Source organism: Vombatus ursinus, unplaced genomic scaffold (assembly GCF_900497805.2).
Source record: "Vombatus ursinus unplaced genomic scaffold, bare-nosed wombat genome assembly UNPS02014786.1, whole genome shotgun sequence".
In the NCBI taxonomy this organism is placed as follows: Eukaryota; Metazoa; Chordata; class Mammalia; order Diprotodontia; family Vombatidae; genus Vombatus; species Vombatus ursinus.
In genome coordinates this window covers 19323951-19342988 of record NW_020954564.1, presented here as the reverse complement: position 1 = coordinate 19342988, position 19038 = coordinate 19323951, and the positions used below count along the sequence as shown (strand labels likewise).

At 36.7% G+C, this 19038-nt stretch overlaps 1 protein-coding gene across 1 annotated transcript; it reads right to left on the bottom strand.

Annotated features, from left to right (window-relative positions):
• Positions 1 to 5725: 5725 nt before the first annotated feature.
• Positions 5726 to 6661, bottom strand: LOC114047366 (olfactory receptor 2D2-like). Its single transcript, XM_027868176.1, has one exon. It carries the CDS (start codon positions 6659 to 6661, stop codon positions 5726 to 5728), a length of 936 nt encoding a protein of 311 aa, XP_027723977.1.
• Between the last annotated feature and the right edge of the window lie 12377 nt (positions 6662 to 19038).

Genomic DNA, 19038 nt, shown 5'->3' with positions numbered 1-19038 from the left:
TATTTTATTGTTTTTTTTCATAAAACCAGTTCTTAGTTTTATTTATTAGTTCAATAGTTTTCTTAATTTAAATTTTATTAATTTCTCCTTTCGTTTTCAGTATGTCCAATTTGGTGTTTAATTGAAGATTTTTAATTTGTTCTTTTCCTAGTTTTTTTTTTAGTTGTATGCCCAATTCATTGATCTCCTCTTTTTCTATTTTATTCATGTAAGCATTTAAAGATATAAAACTTCCCCTAAGAACTGCTTTCACTCCATCCCATAAGTTTTGGTATGTTGTCTCATTATTGTCATTCTCTTGAATGAAGTTATCGATTCTTTCTTCAATTTTTTGCTTGACCCAATAATTTTTTAGGATTAGATTATTTAATTTCCAGTTATTTTTAGTCTATCTTTCCCTGGCCCTTTATTACATATAATTTTTATTGCATCATGATCTGAATAGGATGCATTAAATATTTCTGCCTTTCCGCATAGGACTGTGAGGTTTTTATGCCCTAGTACATGGTCAATTTTTATGTATGTGCCATGTACCACCGAGAAAAAAGTATACTCCTTTCTATCCCCATTCAATTTTCTCCAGAGGTCTATCATACCTAACTTTTCTAATATTCTATTTATCTCCTTAACTTCTTTCTTGTTTATTTTGTGGTTAGATTTATCTAGTTCAGAGGCGGGGGGGGGGGTTGAGGTCCCTCACTAGTGTAGTGTTGCTGTCTATTTCTTCCTGTAACTCCTGAACTTCTCCTCTAAGAATTTGGGTGCTATACCATTTGTTGCATATACGTTTAGTAATGATATTACTTCATTGTCTATGATGCTTTTTAGAAGGATGTAGTTTTTTTCCTTATCTCTTTTGATAAGATCTTTTGATAAGATTTTTGCTTTTGCTTTGTCTGAGATCAGGATTACTATACCTGCTTTTTTTTTTTTATTTCAGCTGAAGCATAATATATTCTGCTCCAGCCTTTTACCTTTACCCTGTATGCATCCCTCTGTTTCAAATGTGTTTCCTGTAAATAACATATTGTAGGATTATGGTTTTTAATCCATTCTGCTATCTGTTTCTGTTTTATGGGAGAGTTCATCCCATTCACATTCACAGTTATGATTACTATCTGTGTCTTTCTCTCCATCCTTTCCCCCCCATTTATGCGTTTCTTTCTCCTTTCTCCTTCTCCCTCCTCACTAGAGTTTTGCTTTTGACTACAGCCTCCCTCAGTCCTGCCTCCCTTCTATTAGCCCCCTCCCTTTTCTTTCCCTTTAACCTTACTGCTTCTTCCCTCCCTTCTATGCCCCCTACCTTTTCTTTCCCCTTTTCCCTCCCACTGCCTATAGGACAAGTTAGATTTCTAAACCTAACTTATTATGTTATTCCCTTCTTGAGCCAAATCTGATGAGAGTAAGGTTCAAACAATGCTCATCTGCCTCCCTTCTTTCCCTCTGCTGTAATAGGTTTCTGTGCCTTTTCCTATGATGTTATTTACTCTTGTCTGTCTCCTCCTTTCCTTTCCTCTCAGTACATTTTCTTAATTAGATCAGATTAATCCACTTACTTGGATCCATTTAACCCACTTGATTATATATTTTTTTAACATTACATCAAAGTCAACTTATACCCACCCCCTTTATGTATACCCCTTTAACATGGTGTAATAACAATATAGTTCTCAATAGTTCAAGTGTCAAGTGTCATCTTCCCTTGTAGGGAAGTAAACAGTTTGCCCTTATTAATAACATGTTGTTTCTTTCTGTCCCATTTACCTTTTTTGTCTCTCTTGAGTCTTGTATTTGAAGACCAAATTTTCTGATGAGCTCTGGTCTTTTTATCAGGAAGGTTTGGAAGTCCCCTATTTCATTGAATATCCATCTCCTCTCCTGAAAGATCATGTTCATTTTTGCAGGGTAGTTGATCTTTTGTTGTAATCCAAGCTCCTTTGCCTTACAGAATATCATATTCCACACCCTATGGTCTTTTAATGTAGAAACTGGAAGGTCCTTTGTAATCCTGACTGTGGTTCCATGATATTTAAATTGTTTCTTTTTGACTGCTTGCAGTATTTTCTCTTTGACCTGGTAATTTTGGAATTTGGCTACTATATTCCTTAGTATTTTCAATTTGGGATCTCTTTCAGTAGATCCTTTCTATGGCTATTTCAGTGGATTCTTTCTATGGCTATTTTACCCTCTGGTTCTAGGACCTCAGGGCAGTTTTCTTTATGATTTCCTGAAAGATACTGTCCAGGTTCTTTTTTTCATTGTGATTTTCAGGTAGACCAATAATTCTTAAATTGTCTCTCCTGGACTGATTTTCCAGGTAAGTTGTTTTACCATTGAGGTATTTTACGTTTTCATCTATTTTTTCATTCTTTTGTTTCTGTTTGACTGATTCTTGCTCTCTCATAGAGTCATTAACTTCCATTTGCCCAATTCTAATTTTTTTTACCTCCAATTCTAATTTTTAACAAATTGTTTTCTTCTATTAGATTTTGTACCTTCTTCCCCATTTGGCCAATTGTAATTTTTAAGGACTTGTTTTCTATAGTTAATTTTTGTCCTTCTTTTTCCAAGCTATTGACTCTCTCTTGCATACCTCTCATTTCTTTTCTCTTTTTTTCTTCTACCTTTCTCATTTGACTTTTAAAATCCTTCTTGAGCTCTTCTAAGATGGCTTTTTGGGCTTCAGACCAGTTCACATTCTCTTTTGAGGTTCCAGATGTGGGTTTGTTGACAATGTTGTCCTCTTCAGAATTTCTGCCTTGATCTTCACTCTTCCCATAATATGAATCTATCATATGTTTCTTTTTGCTCATCATGTTTGCTTATTTTCTGGCCTTTAAAGAGACTGAGCTCTCCTGCTGGGGAGCAGAGGGCACTGACCCAAGCTTCTTGTGTTGGGAGCCTAGGGCCTGGTCACTGACTTTGTGTGCTGGGGCCTCCCATGTTGCCAGTTGGAGACTGTAGGGTTCTGGCAGCTTACTTGGTGTTGGGCTGGAATCAGCAACACTGATTGGGGTAGGATTGGTCAGTGTGGTTCCTGGAGATTTACTGCTCCCTGGGGGCCTTTCCTTCCTTTTGCTTTCTTCAGCTCCTTTCAGATGAATGTTGCAGGGTGTTTATCCGCCTGGGGCCCCTTGGAGAGCGTCTGAGAATTTTGTTGAGGCAATGGGACACCGGGTTGGTGTATAATGCCGAGGCACCTGGTGGTTTTCTAAGCTGGTTTCCACTGGTTCCCCCACCCTCACTGAGGCACTTGGGATCCTGGTATTGGTGTTTGCCTGCTTCACCATCTGGGTTTCAGGATCTCCTCCTGGTATGCTGAGATGGGGCTTTCCTCTTGCTTGCTGGGACCCCTCCCATTCTGTACTGCTCCCCTTCCCCCAGGGCAAGAGGGGCCTTTCCTATTAATCCCTCAAGCTACCTGGGCTATGAGACTGCTGCACTCCATCATTCTTCTGGTTCAGCTGTTCCAGCATTTTTCCTGGGGTCCACAGCTCTAATTTTTAAGGAAGTATTTTCTTCAATGAGCTTTTGTACTTCTTTTTCCATTTGTACAATTCTGCTTTTTAAGAAGTTCTTTTCTTTAGTGAATTTTTGTGCCTCTTTTACCATTTGACTAATTCTGTTTTTTTTAAGGTATTCTTTTCTTCAGCATTTTTTGCATCTTTTACCAAGCTTTTCATTCTTTTTTCATAAATTTCTTGCTTTGCTCTCATTTCTTTTCCCAGTTTTTTCTCTATCATTCTTTTCTTTTTCTTTAACTCTTCTAGGATTGTGACTTTTTTTGTAGTTGTTTTCACACTGTTGTCTTCTTCTGAGTTTATGTCTTGCTCTTCCCTGCCACTTGGTAAAACATTTTTTTTGATTGTTTATTGATTTTTCCAGTCTATTTCTTGACTTTGAATTTTATGTTAAAGTTGCACTCTGCTCACATGTGGGTGACAAGGCAATGTCCCAAGCTTCAAGCTATTTTGTGTTGCTGTTTTCAGAGCTAGATCTGGGGATCTGAAAGTTTTTGGTGCTTCTAAGGTGGTATGATCCTGAGAGTTACATGGTCACTTCTCTCCTGGTCTGCACTATGGTCTTTACTCAGGAAGCACCCCTGGTCCCTGTAGCTGCAAGCACTCCTCTCTTGGTGTGGAAATGCAACTAGGGCTTTTGCTCCCTTCTAACTGACCTCCAGCATTCCTCACTGCCCTGGAACTGTGATTGAGAACCCCTTTTGGACAATAGACTTGTCAAATCAGTATCCAGTGCTAACAAAGGGTCCTCTGTAATCTCTCCCTGAACATTTGTCCAACTCTCTTACTATCTCTGAGCTGCGAGCTCCTGAAACTGCTGCTAAAGTTTTTGTTGCCACTACTGTGTGTGTGTGGGCTCCCAACAGACCTCCACCTCAGCATCACAAACTTCTCCTGTGGACTTCTTTTCTTAGGCCAGAATAATTTCTCACCCTATCTTTTGTTGGCACAGCCACTCCAAAATTTCATTTGAGGCATTATTCGAAAGTTGCTTGGAGCCAGATGTTTGGAGAATTCAGCTGGGTGGCTGCCCCTAATCCTCTATCTTGCCTCCACTCTTCCCCCAACATTGTTTTTTTTAAAACAAAAAAGGGTGTTACATCAAAATCTTTTTCTGCACTTCTCTCTTTAACCATATGATTTTTATTATTTTTGTTATTAATATGGTATATTATGTTTATAGCTTTCAGAATATTAAGCTGGCTCAGAATGTCTCACATAAATTAAAATTCTGTAATTTTTTGAACCAATCTTCATACAGATTGCTTTTAGGTACTATCATTATCCTTGTCAACACTATCTGGACACATTCTCCTTTAGGATTGCTCTTTTAAAAATGCTGCATTTAGAACAGAACACAAATGTACAGATCTCAAAACGTTGGCTTATCATGACAGGACACAATGTTACTATAACATTAAATATATTTAACACTATTTCTGTTAATGCTAATTTAAGATTGCATTGCAGAATCAGGGTCACCTAGAGGATAACGAGGCAGCCTCAGTGTCAAGAAATATTGTATTTAAATTACAACTCTGTCATTGATTGGTTGTGGGACTTTTGAAAAGTCATTGAAATTATCAGTGCCCCTGGGCAACTCTTATCTAAGAAGACATAACTTGGAGTAGTTGTGAGTCTTCATTGATTGAGGGAGTTTCCTTAATGTTGGTTCATTACAATGATAAAATAACAAGTTCATACATACATTTAAAAGGTGAGGTTAACTTTTTATGGATCTCTCAATGAGGTACCTTAAGGTCTGATCATTTTCCCTTGATCCTACAAATCCTGGCAGATGTGTGCCTGTTCTCCAAAGTCCTGTGCAGAATTTCCAGGGTCTATGAAAACTTTATTAACAATTTTTCAGTCCTGAGTTTTCCTTATCAAAGAAATGTCACCCAAATCTCTGGAGAGATCAATACATCATGTCAAACTTCTCTCCCTAATTGAAGCTTTATAAGGATGTGCAATAAATATTTATAGGTATATATATTATATAGGTATATATCTATAATATATAATAATATCATATATAATAAAAGGATGTACAATAAATATTATATAGGTATATATAATAAAAGGATGATATATTCATGCATAGTTTATCAACAGCAATAGGGAAATTACCATTTCCTGCCAGGAGGTCACACAATAGATGTTGTAGATAAGAGCCATGGCCAAATGCAATTATATTGTTAAGCTCAGAGTCTGCAGGGTTTTCCCCTACTGGTTGCATTCCTGAATGCCCTCTTTACATCCTTGTTCCTCAGGCTATAGATGAGAGGGTTAAGCATAGGGTTTATCACTGCATAGAACACAGAAACCAGTTTGACCTGCTCTTTGGAGGACTTAGGGGTCATATAGGAAATTATTGCTGTCCCATAAAAAAGGATGACCACGAGGAGGTGGGAGCCACACGTAGAGAATGCCTTGAGTCTTCCAGAGGTTGTCTTCATCCTCACCACAGTCACAATAATAGAACTATAGGATGCCAGGATAAGGGACACAGGTGCAAGAAGAATCACCACTCCCATGAGAAAAATGACCATTTGTGAATTCTGAGTGTCTGCAGATGCCACAGCCAGGAGGGCAGGGGCCTCACAAAAGAAATGAGCAATCTTGTTGTCTCCTTGGAAAGGGAGCCGTAGTGTGAATGTAGTGTCCACCAAGGATATTAGAAAACCACTCACCCAGCACCCTAAGGCCAAGAAACCACACATCCTCCTTGTCATGATGATAGGGTAGTGCATGGGGTCACAGATTGCCAAGTATCGATCATAGGACATCACAGCTAACAAGGCACATTGAGTAGCTCCAAAAATGAGGAAAAGAAAAAGTTGAGCAGCACAGCCCATGAAGGAAATTACCTTCTTCCTGGTTAGCATGTGGACCATTGCTTGGGGAACAATGTTGGTAGAGAAGCAGAGGTCAGCAACAGATAAGTTGCATAGAAAAAAGTACATGGGTGTTTGGAGTTGTGAGTCAGTCAGAACCAGGTAGATGAGGATTAAGCTCCCAAGCACAGTAGCCAGGTAAACCCCCAGGAACAATACAAAGAGCAGCACCTGAGTCTGAGGGTCATCAAAGAGACCCAAAAGGAGGAATTCTGTCACCCAGGTCTGGTTAGTTTGGTTCATGTTCCTTCTTCCTACTTCTTTAGATGGGAGGCAGCAGATATTTGATGTGGAGATGTTACCTATAGAATCATAGACTCTTAGAGTTGGAAAGGACCTGAGATGACATCTGGTCAAACCTCCTACCCAATCATCATCAGCTGCCCGAACATGTTTCTAATGAATATCTCAAGTCATGAGTAGTGCAGTAGAACAGAAAGATTTTTCATTGTTTGATAGCTCAGAGTTTTAGAAAATATTCCCTTATATATTTTGCTAATGCATTGAAGAGCATCATGGTATACTGGAGAGGATATATATAACATTGCTGGTGTCTGAGGGAAACTGATAAATAATAATCTTTCCACTTTCATTCTTTGCCTATTGAATTCTGACTCATCCTTTAAACATCAATTGATATATTATTTCATTCATGAGATCTTCCCTGATACTCATGACTGGTAATGACTTTTCTCCTCTGCCCTCACATACTACATTATTTGGCATAACTTGCCCTAATTTACTGAGGATCTGAACCAATATTACTGAGATCATTGGGAGACCCATGCACATGATTTGGGGCAGTAGGCAGTAATACCAACATCACACAGCCTCTCTTCTCTGTAATCCTGGATAAAATGGGGAAAAGCTGAAGAAGTTCCTTTAAAGAGGTGAAGGTAGACATAATATCCCTGAAGAAGAACCTCACTCCTGTGAGGTTTCTGTGCCAACTCATTAGAATTTTTAGCTGCAGCAGTATTGTTACTGCCTGAATATGCTATACTTTCTTTACGTCATATTCCAAGGTCAATGGAACAAACACTAGTTATGCTGGATGAGTTTAAGTTAGTGTTCAAGATCCTCCAAAATTTATTTTCAATAGATCTTTATATATACATATTAGTCTTTGTTACTACAAACTTGATAGTGTTGTTCTGAACTGAGCCATTCCTGTGATGGAGAAGGGAAGCCCCCTTTAGGAAAACTATTAGCAGGTCAATGTTGAGTTTATGCAGGTTTCTACAAAACTATCGTATAACACATGGTTTAGTGGAAAAGAGCACAGGATTTAGAATCAGGGGGTGTAGGTTCAAATATGCCATTGCTATTTATTACTAGTTTGATCTTACTTAAAGTCTTTGGACCTCAGTTTCCTTCCCTGAAAATGGAGGGGATTGAGGTTGCTAGTTTCAAAACTCACTTTAAGATCTACATCTATATTCTTTTGATCTTATGTTGGGCATTTAACAGAAATTAACTATATTAATAAATACTTATGCTTTTCCTGTAGTGGCCTTGTTTGGCAGCATTTTTAGTGCAACTTAAAATTTCGGGTGCCCTCTGGGGGAAGGACAGAATCACACATTTAGGCCATAGATATACTTATTAGTTCTCTTGTAAGGATAAGAAGGGGTCAGTAATTATTTTTCAATGTGGTATATGTTGCACTTATTTTTTAACTTGCATTCTATTTTAGAGCAAGTACTGATAGTTACATTCTCTTATTTTTATTTTCTAATTAACTTATTCACAACATTCACTCTTTTCTTTTTTCTCTTCTATTTTTCTTCCCTTCCCTCAATATCCTTCTTGTTCCCCTTCTTCCTTCACCTCTGTCTCTTTTTATCTCTATCTCTTTCCACTCCCCTCTCTTTCTCTTCATCTCAATAAAAATGGCCAACTCTTAGGCACCAAATAGAATTTGAGTTTCCAAGGACACTGAGAGTTTGAATGACCTCCCCAGGGTCACCGGGCAAAATGTGTGTCTTGAATTCACTTTTTTGACTCTAAGGCTGCCTTATCAAGCTAGGTCATTGAATTGAATAAGATGGAATAGTTAGAAATGCAAACTAACAGAACTCCATTAAATTAAATTAAATTAAATCCATTAAAAAAACTTTAACCTCAAATAACGTCAACATTTGTATTTCAAATGTGCAAATTTGAACAAAAATAGGCCAATAGAATGTAAATTCCTTGAGGGAATTTTTTACTTCAGGTTTATCATTGTTTTCTAGCATGGGGCCTCACACATACTAGGTAATTAATAAATGCTTGTTGATTGAGTGCATATAACAGTGATGGGTACAGAGAATATTCACTCACTGGAATTTTACCATTATAGAATATAAGTTGCTAGCAACCCAGATGGCTTAGGAGAACCATTCCACCATCTGGAAGGATTATTAGGTTATGGATTGCTGAGATCCCTCTATTAGCTATTTTGGGAGTTATGAAACCTTGTCCTCAACATTCCGTTGTGTACATACTATAGATTATTCTATTGTGGAAATAAATATTTGCACTTTGATTTACAAGGGTGTTTCCTTGTTTTGTTTTGAATTTTTGGCATATGTGACTTGGTCTCCTTATCTCTCCCAGGGTGCAAGTGCACTCACCACTCACAGACTGATCCCACTACTGATTGGCATGGGAACTTTGACCTCTTCCATTTCTGATCTCGGTTGGTTCTCCCAGGCAGCCTTCTTAGGTAACCTAGTGGTCTCCAGTTCCCGGGGTTCACCACATCAGGTGCTTGATTAATGTAGACTCCCCATCTTAGTACACTGAAGCTCAAAACTCCTGTACTCAGTGTATCTACCCGCCTCAGCTTCTCTCCTAGAAGTGAGTACAAGCCTGCACCACTATTCCAGTTCATAGTGAAGGGGTTGAAATTAATTTAGGACATTTCTACCAATATTATTATCTTCAATTCAATGAGATTTGATTGTTAGTTTTGGTGGCTGGGATAGACACAAAATTTAAATTTTCCTGAGGATCTAATGAGATAATTGATGTGAAAATACCTTTGAACCTCTAAGGTGCTATGCACTCATTCCCCAGAGTAGCAAACATCAGACTCACCAATACATTATACTATACATCAAATTTCTGGTTTCTCTCTGTCCTTTCTCCTCTCTTATTCATGCTGATTCTCTCTTTCCTGCTCACTCAAATTAGCAGAGACTGTCATAGATTCACAGCATGGTCTGATTTCTTGTGTAGGAATCTGTCTGACTGACATCTCAACCCTACAGCTCTCTCTCAAATCCCATAGGAAGATCAACAGCCTCATCTTTTTTCACCTGACATTCATTATAACAGATTAGTTGATTTCCAATGTTTTTCATTCACTCATACACACTGGTTTTTTTATTCCTTTCTTTGTCTAACACTTTCCCTCTACATGTGAGAAATATCTTTTTCCTTTCTACTTCCCTCTGCTTTCTTCTTCTTCTTGATCCTAACTTCATTCGTGAGCCAAAAATCCTGGTCAATAATTCCATGAATCATACAGGCAATCTCATTTTGAAATAAAATTAGACAAAAAGAAAAATCAGTGCAATCTTATTTTAAAACCCTTGAGAGTTCTAAGACAATTCCCTTAGGAGCTCCATATACATTTCTCCCTTCCTCTTATTAAATCTGTAGTTCTTTCAACACTAGCATTATTTTTTAAGTTTAGGGAGTTGTTCAATTTTATTGACTGTTTTCTTCCATTTCTCAAAGGATATGTATATTTGTAACTAGTTTATTATTTCTAAGGGAGAGTGAGGTCTGAATTCCAATCCAGTGACTTAAAAATGAATTTCTACATAACATTTGATTATGATTTTTGAATAGACTACAAAGAAAATGCCAACTATTTAGAAAACATTAATTAGAATGGTTGGTCATTCCAACTGAAATGATCTGAATTAACGTCTAAGTGGTTGCTTATCATACCCCAATCTTATCTATTTGTTTAAGATTTTCTCCAGGATATCTATGATTTGTGAATATTTGAAAGAAATGAATTGTCCTTCATTGAAAAAATTCTAAATTTCAGACTTATTCAGTCTGATAATGACCCTCTTTCATGCAACTTAAGGACAGATGTCTGTGCTAACTCTTTGCTACATTTTAAGATATGATTCTTTTTGGGATGGGATTTTTTAGGTAAAAATGACTGGGAGCTAAAAGTCCTGGATTTTGGTTTTTATCCTGAATTAGATTTGTCCCAACCACATTTCCACTTTCTATATTTCCTCTCTCCCACTCTACTTATTTCTATCAACCTCTGCTTAGTTTGATCATGTCCAGGGTTCCAAAGCACCTAGAAAGATTGATCCAAGAAAAGGTAAAACCTTTACCTAGTCCTGTTCTCCTTGCTGTGGTGTGAAGAGGCACAGAGAACAACAAAATCATAGAACTACAAAATAATGCATAAAATTATGCTTACACACATGCACAGAATTATGTTAGGAGGAACAACATCTCATGCATTTTATTTGTTGTTAAATCATTTCAGTGTATCTGACTCTTCATAACCCCATTCAGGGTTTTCTTGGCACAGATACTGGAGTGGTTTGCCATTTCTTTCTCTGGCTCATTTTACAGATGAGGAAACTGAGACAAACAGGGTTAGGTGACTCATGCAGGGTAACACAGCCAGTAGGTGTCTGAAGCCAGATTGGAACTCAGGAAGATGAGTCTACCTGACTCTAGGCCCAGTACTATAGCCATTGCGCCACCTAGCAGCAATCTATGTGTGGCTTCTAAATTCTAACTTCCTTTCTATCTAATCCCTAATAAGTTTTTAAAGGCATTCATAGATGGAGAGCTTTCTACTTTGTGATTTATCTCTTTCCACTTTCTAATTCGTAGAAAATTTTTTCTTATATTGGACACAAATCTGATTTTCTGCAACTATCACCCATCACTCCTAGTTCAGCCTTCTGGGTGTGAAGGTAACAAAAAAGGCTAATTCCACTTCTATGTGATGTTTCTTCCAATACATTCTCATTTTTTACAAATAATAATAATTAGCAAATATATAGTGCTTTCAGTTTGCAAAGTCCTTTATAAACACCTCGTTTTATTCTTACAACAACCCTGGCAAATAGCTGTTAATATTATCTTCGTTTTATAGATGTGGAAACTGAGGCAGAGAGAGGTCAAGTGACTAGTTCAGGTCACAGAGCTAGTTAGTGTCAGAGGATGGATTTGAACTTGGGTCTTCTTGACTTCAGGCCAATTCTTCTATGGAAAGTAAAACTTAGAAAGGTTAACTGATTTGCCCTAGCTTCAAAAAGTGGCAGGCATTAGAGGCAGGATTTGAATCCAGGTTCCCTGACTCTTTAGCTTGTTCTCTTTCCACTATATCACTTTGCTTTGAGGAATACAGCCTTAGACCTTGGTCTTCCCAGAACAGTGACAGGGTTCTGTTACTATGAGATAATAACACATTTACTTTTTTTCCCCTCAGAATGTGGTTTCTGGGGAGGTATTTGTCCAGATGTTTTTAAATCTCCAGTGCCATGGTGTTTTCTGCTAGGCAGCTGGTGGTGCAGTGGATAGAGGGCTGGGCCTGCTGTCAGAAGACCTGAGTTCAAATCTGACCTTAGACACTTACTAGCTGTGTGACTTGGGGCAAGTCATTTAACCTCTCTTTGCTTCAATTTCCTCAACTATAAAATGGGAAAATAATTGTAACACCTTGTAGGGTGGTTGCGAGGATCAAATGAGGTAATATTTGTGAAGTGCTTAGCAAAGTGTCTGACACATAGTGAGTGCTTTATCAATCCTCAATCCCTTTCTTTCACTTCCCTTTTCTACTAATAGACTATATCAAGGGTCCATCAGTCTCTCACTATTACCACCACATGTGTCAATATAGATCAGGAACTGACAGATGAGGCCCCAGATCTCATATCACATAGATATGAGATATATAATATCATATAGATTTATTTCTATAAAAGATTTCAGTTTTCAGTGTGGCTTTGATGTAACTCTGGAAATAGGAAATACAGAAGGACATATAAAGACTAGTGAAAAAGTCGAAATTTCCCTTTTGAGTTTAGAATATTTCACTCTCATGCCCTATCATTAAACTTGATTTCTTTTCCTTGTTACCCCCAAGCTTTACTCTTATCATCTATTTATCCTCCCCTAAAATCTTTGCCTTGCTTGACTCTGGAGAATGTTCATTTGTCTTACATTATACCTTAACTTTGGCACCCAATTGTCCTCAGTTTGGCCCCGGGGAAGGGCACATCTAAGATAGGTTTCATAAATAGCAGAGGAAAGAAAAGGGATGGAAGTTCTTCAGTGGGTATCAAATATGTTCTCAGGAGTATAAATTTAGGGGGCCGAGTGAAGATAATATCAGACTGCCACATCAGTACCCAAACCCAAGGCTGCACGCTAAAACACCCTATAGTCTGCTAGATCTGGTGAGGCAAAGGTTAAATAATGATGTTACCTGTGCCTCAGGTCTCTGATGTCTGGAACTCCATTCTGAGCATTTCTTCATCAATGGTCCTTTGTTATATCATCACTATGTTTGTGTGAGGGAGGTGTAGTTACTCACCCCCACCCCCACTCTATTCACTCTGTACCCACTCCCAAGTAGATTTATGTAAATAGTACTCAAATAACCCTAGCATCAAAGCAATTCTTCCTTTCATTTAAGCCATCACCCATTTATTTCATGCCAGCTCCTGAGGAAGTGATGATGGGAGACACAGATCTCACATGGAAAATCATTTGCCTGCATCTACTGCCAAGGGGAGAATATTGGGATATCAGCTTTAATGGGCAGGGAATCTCAAAACAAAAGCAAACCCAGAAAGAAGCTGCACCCGAATCCCCTTGAAACATTCAATATCAAAGTTCCCCTCCTTCAGTAATCCCTCCTACTTTCTTTCTCTATCCTAAACCTAGCTTCCTCACCTGGAAGGCAGAAAGGACCAGGGATGCGTCTCATAGCCAGTGAAGAGAATCCAAATGCCAAACATAGAAAATATGCTTGAGAAGTAACCACTGGGCTATGTGGGTGGGAGAGAAAGCACAGGCATCTTGTCCTGAAGGCACAGAGCACATTTTGAATCCTTGCAAAAGGGTCAGGGAAAGGTAAGGGTAAAATTTGGGGTGAAAGGGAAGGACAGAAAATCGATTCAAACCACCTCTTGGACCAGTGAATCTCCTTGGTGGTTCAAAGTACTTGTGTTTCCAAGAAGGGCTGATTCTTTGAGGATAGTGCCTATTTAATGGGCTTTGGTGTGAGTTGATCCCTGGAGCATCCATAATGCTCTAGAGGATTTCTTCTTATCAGTAAATCTGATGCCACGTGTTTCTTTTCAGAAGGGTTATCAGATGGTAAGAAGAGAGAAACTTTGTATAGCTAATTCAAAGCTCTAGTTCCAGTCCTTTGCTCTATCTCCTCTCCTTTCTTTCCCATCTCTTCTGTATCCACTTAGGTGTGTGGATGGGTGGTTACTTGATTACTTGTGTTCCCTACTAAATATTTGCTATGCTAATAGAAATCTATTTAGCAGTTAATGAAAATGTGTACATTCCAGACCACAGATTACAAAGTTTGAGTGCCTGAGAAGAAAATGTATATGAATGTATTGATTGAATATGTATTAAATAGAAATATTGATTGGTGTAATTTTATGATCTTATCACTTTGGTGATATTTGGGTATTTTAAACCAGGAATTATTATGAGAATAACTCAATGTCAGCCCCTCAGAAGTCAAATATTTCAGCCCAAACTTTGTATTCTGTCTACAATATCCCTCATGATGGTCCTCAAACCTCTATTTGAAGACCTGGAATAGTGGAGAACTTGTGGTTGCCTGAGACAGCTCATTCTGTTTTTGATCAACTGCAATTGTGAGGAAATGTTTTTTCCTAATTTTATGTGATTTTTTTCTAAATTTTAAAAGCAAAAAATTAAAATGTACATTTCCATAACCAAAATTGAATAAAGTGGATTGTACATGGATTTGTGAATCTCTATTATGTACAGTTTGCTTTTATTTAAAAATATATAATACATTCAACTTGTAGCTTTCAAAACTCTCCTTATCTTTAATTCCTTGTCATTTCTTTTGTGTACTAAAAAATATTTTGATGTTATTTCCTGTGTTGGTTGCTCTGTATAAATGAAGGCTTTTATGCCATGCCTCAGAGAATCCCTAACTCTGATACATCTTCCTGTGCATGTTCCTTTCTATATTTCTGCTAAAGAGCTAGGTTGTGCTAAGGACCATTGTCATAACTGTTCTTAGTCTTTTATAACTTAAGAGACTCCTCTCTATCTTTCTGCCATCACTTTGACACTTAACGTATTATCAGTTGTCAATGTAGCTTCTAAATGATGGTTCCCATACACAAATGGTGCTGGTTTGGTTTACTTAGGAAGTGGTGGGTCTACTATTTTGCTCACTCTGGAAGCCATAATTCTTATTTATGCTTAAAAGTTAATTTCCATGACTCTTCACATCCTTTATTCCACCATAGCTTCATGAACCTAATTTTAGGATCACCAGGAGATGTGACTCAATTTACCAAGGTTTAGATAAAGTTCAAAGGGAAAATAGCATCTTACCAGACATGAGAATTATGTTCTTAGAGAAACTGATAATGGAAGTGAGTGGAAGCTTCTGGCTTTCAAGCCCTTTAAACTGAGGTAATCATAAAAGGACCATCAGAGTAGATGTCTAAAATCTAGCAGTGCACCATCCTTGGTAAGACAACCCACAGGTCTTCATTTACACAAAGCAGCCAGTGAAAATCAAGCCAATAATTTCCAATGATGTGGCCTGACCTGCAAATATATAATTTTGCAGATGAAGGCCTGAGCAGTACAACTCACTTGCTGGGCTTCTGGGATCCCCTATAGGATAGCCAGCATGTTCCAACATTAATTTCATTCCTTGTAGTGTGTTCAGGGATCTGGGTGGATGTTCATCTCCAGAAATTCCTTCCCACAAATTACTCCTGAAATAGAAATTTATCATAGTAAATCTTCACATTGAGTTTTTTTTCTCATCATTTGCAAATGCTATCTAACTCATCTGGGTATGATTATGGTGTCTTCAACTATATACAATTTTAACCTCTTGTGGTTCAGCAAATAAAACAATACATCGATTGCATTTGATGTAATATTTCACACCTATCATTCCCCACCTTTGCAAATAAGAGAACAAAGTTCTTTCTTCTTCAGAGCCAAAGTTCATCATTCTATTTACATAGCATTCACTTTCATTTTTTTCCTGTAGTTCTTTTCATTTACATTGTCACTGTATATTTTCTTAGTTCTGCTTATTTCACTTTACAGCATTTCATAGAATTCTTCCCATGCTTCTTCGAATTATTTATATTTATTGCTTCTTACCAAGTAGTAGTATTCCACTGCATTTATGAGACACAATTCATGTAGCCATTCTTCAATTGATGGGCATCTACTTTGTTTCAAGTTGTTTGAATGAAAGTTTATGAAAAAAAACATTTATTAAGAGCTTCTGTTTCAAGCACTGTGCTAAGCAGTAAGGATACACAGTCTCAAAGTGCTTACATTTAAAAATGAGATACAAAGCATGGAAGAAAGTGGTGCTCCTGTCAAATAAAGAATTTTTTGCGAAGTTATTTATTTTAGTTGATTAATTTCCAAGTAATTTGGCTTAATTATTTCTGATTCTTACTAATCTCTGTCTGATGAACTTTTATATCTTTTTAACTAAAATGAGTAGTTTTGATAATGATAAATTCATAATATAATAGGAGGTCTGCAGGGACTATTCCTCCTTCATTCCTCATTTTATTCATTTCCTCCTATTTCGGACCTTATATTACTCTACATATCTTTTATTATTTTGTCTAATTCTATAAAAATACTCAGTGCATGATATAATTGGAATAGCACTAAATCCATAAATTAGGTTAACTAGTTTTGTTTGTTTTATTTTAATGGAATGGTCCAACCATGAACATTTAATGTGTCCAATAACGTAAATTTATTTTATTAAAATGAATTAGAATTGGGTTCACATAAATTTTAAGTATATTTTGGTAGATTGACTCTCAAATATGTTGTGCATTTTGGAGTGATTTTGGATGGAATGTCCCTTTTAAGTAGTTTTTCCTAGATTTAGTAATATCTAAATACAAATGCTATTGGTTTTTGTGATTTATTTTGAATATTTTTTTTATCGAAGCTCTTAGTTGTCTTTTAAAATATAATTATTGACTCTCTGAAATTTTCTAAGTAACCCTCTGAAGTAGGGATAGTTTTGCTTCTTCTTTGCTTAAGTTTATGCCTTTAATTCATTTCTCTTGTTTTAGTGATTATGTAAGAATAGCTAGATTAGTAAATAGGGAAAATATCCTTGCATCATTTCTTTATTTCTTTGAAAAATTTTAGAGTTTCTCCATTGCCAGTAATTTTAGCTCTTGGTTTTGAAATCTTCTTGCCATATCAATATCTCTTCTATGTTTGTGCTTTTTAAAGTACAAAGTGTTGTTCCTTTTCAAAGACTTGTTCTGCACTTATTGATATAATAGTCTGGTCTGATAGTGTTTTTTTTTCTTAGCATGGTTAAGTTAATTGTTCTCCTAATTTAAATCATCCTTGCATCCCTCATATAAATCCAACTTCTTCAAAATTAATAAATTTTGAAGAAGTTGGATTTATATGAGGGATGCAAGGATGATTTAAATTAGGAGGCTCTCCAAGCATTCATATTGTTGCTTGCATTAGACAAAGCACACTGTGCATTCTCCTGAAGAGCGGGCCCTCTCATTGGCAAGTAAGCCAGTGATTCACTACATTCTCTCCCTTGTTTAAATAATTTGCCATCCTTGGCAAACACTATCAGACCAGACTATTATATCAATAAGTGCATAACAAGTCTTTGAAAAATCAGCCATGGTGAATTATTTATATTTATGTCCCCAAGGAGGCATCAACATTATCTTTTCATCTACTTTTCCAGTGCTATACAGGAAGAGCCTCTGATGATTTGTATAATTCAATTTTATTTTATTTTCACTTCCAGTTTATCTCCCTTCCCCATTTCTGTTCCATCTATTGAGAAGGCAAGAAATAGAAGACTCATTACAAAAATATAGTCATGTGAAGTAAATTTCCACATTAGCCATGTTCCTAAAAAATCAAGGGAAAGAAAGAGAAAAAAATATAAAAACTTACACTCTGAGTCTATCAGTTCTCTTTCTAAAGGCAGATAGTATTTCCCCCATCTATAGATATGATAGGCAATTTCTTTCATGTTGTACTAATTTGCTTATGATATCATATTTTATGTCTAAATCATGCACTCCTTTTGAGCTTATCTTTGTATACAGTCTGAGATTTTGGACTAAGCCTAGTTTCTACCAGACTAGTTTCCATTTATATTAAGAGTTTTTGCCAAATAGTGAGTTCTTGCCCTAAGAGCTGGAATCTGAGTTTATCAAACACTCTGCTACTGTGCTCATTTGCTTCTGTATATTGTATACCTAATTTCCCTTCTCCCAGAGCATCTTTTTGCTCCTTAATTTTATTTTTTGTTATTTTGGTATTTTATTTCCCCCCAATTACATATAAAAGCAACTTTAAACTCCTTTTTTTCAAATTTTGGGCTACAAATTCCCTCCCTCCTGCCCTCTCTGACTTTCCTCTTTTCCCTCATTGAGAAGGCAAGAAATTCAACATAGGGTACATTCATGTGCAGTCATGCAAAACTTATTTCCATGAAAATCATGCTATGAAAGAAAGCACAGACAAAAAAAAAACCCCAAGAAAAATAAAGAAAGCAAAGAAAAAAGTGTGCTTTGATCTTTATTCAGACTCCATCAGTTCTTGCTCTGGTGATAGATAGCAGTTTTCATCATAAGCCTTTCAGAATTGTCTTGGAACATTGTATTGCTGAGAAGAGCTAAGTTATTCACAGTCAATCATTACACAATACTGCTGTTATTGGTCATGATGTTCTCCTTGCTCATTTCACTTTGCATCAGTTCATTTAAGTCTTTCAAGGTTTTTATGAGAGCATCCTGATTATCATTTCTCATAGAACAATAGTATTCCATCAGTCATGTGCAACAACTTTTTCAGCCATTCCCCCATTGATGGACATTCCCTCAGTTTCCAATTCTTTGCCACCACATAAAGAACTGCTAAAATTATTTTTGTACATATAGGTCCTTTTCCTTTTCATCTTTTTATCTCTTTGGGACACAGACCTAATAGTGGTATTTCTTGATCAAAGGCTGTGGTTTTACAGCCCTTTGGACATAGTTCCAAATTGCTCTCCAGAAAGGTTGAATCAGTATACAACTTCACCAACAGTACATTATTTACTTAATTTTTCCACATCCCCTCCAACATTTGTCATTTTCCTTTTCTGTCATATTAGCTAATCTGATAGGTGTGGAATGGTAGCTCAGAGTTGTTTTAATTTGCATTTCTCTGATCAATAGTGATTTAGAACATTTATTCATATGACTATAGATAGCTTTAATTTATTCATCTGAAAATTGCCAGCTTATATCTTTTAATCATTTATCAATTGAGGAATGGCTCTTATTTCTATAAATTTGACTTAGTTTTCTATCTATTTGAGA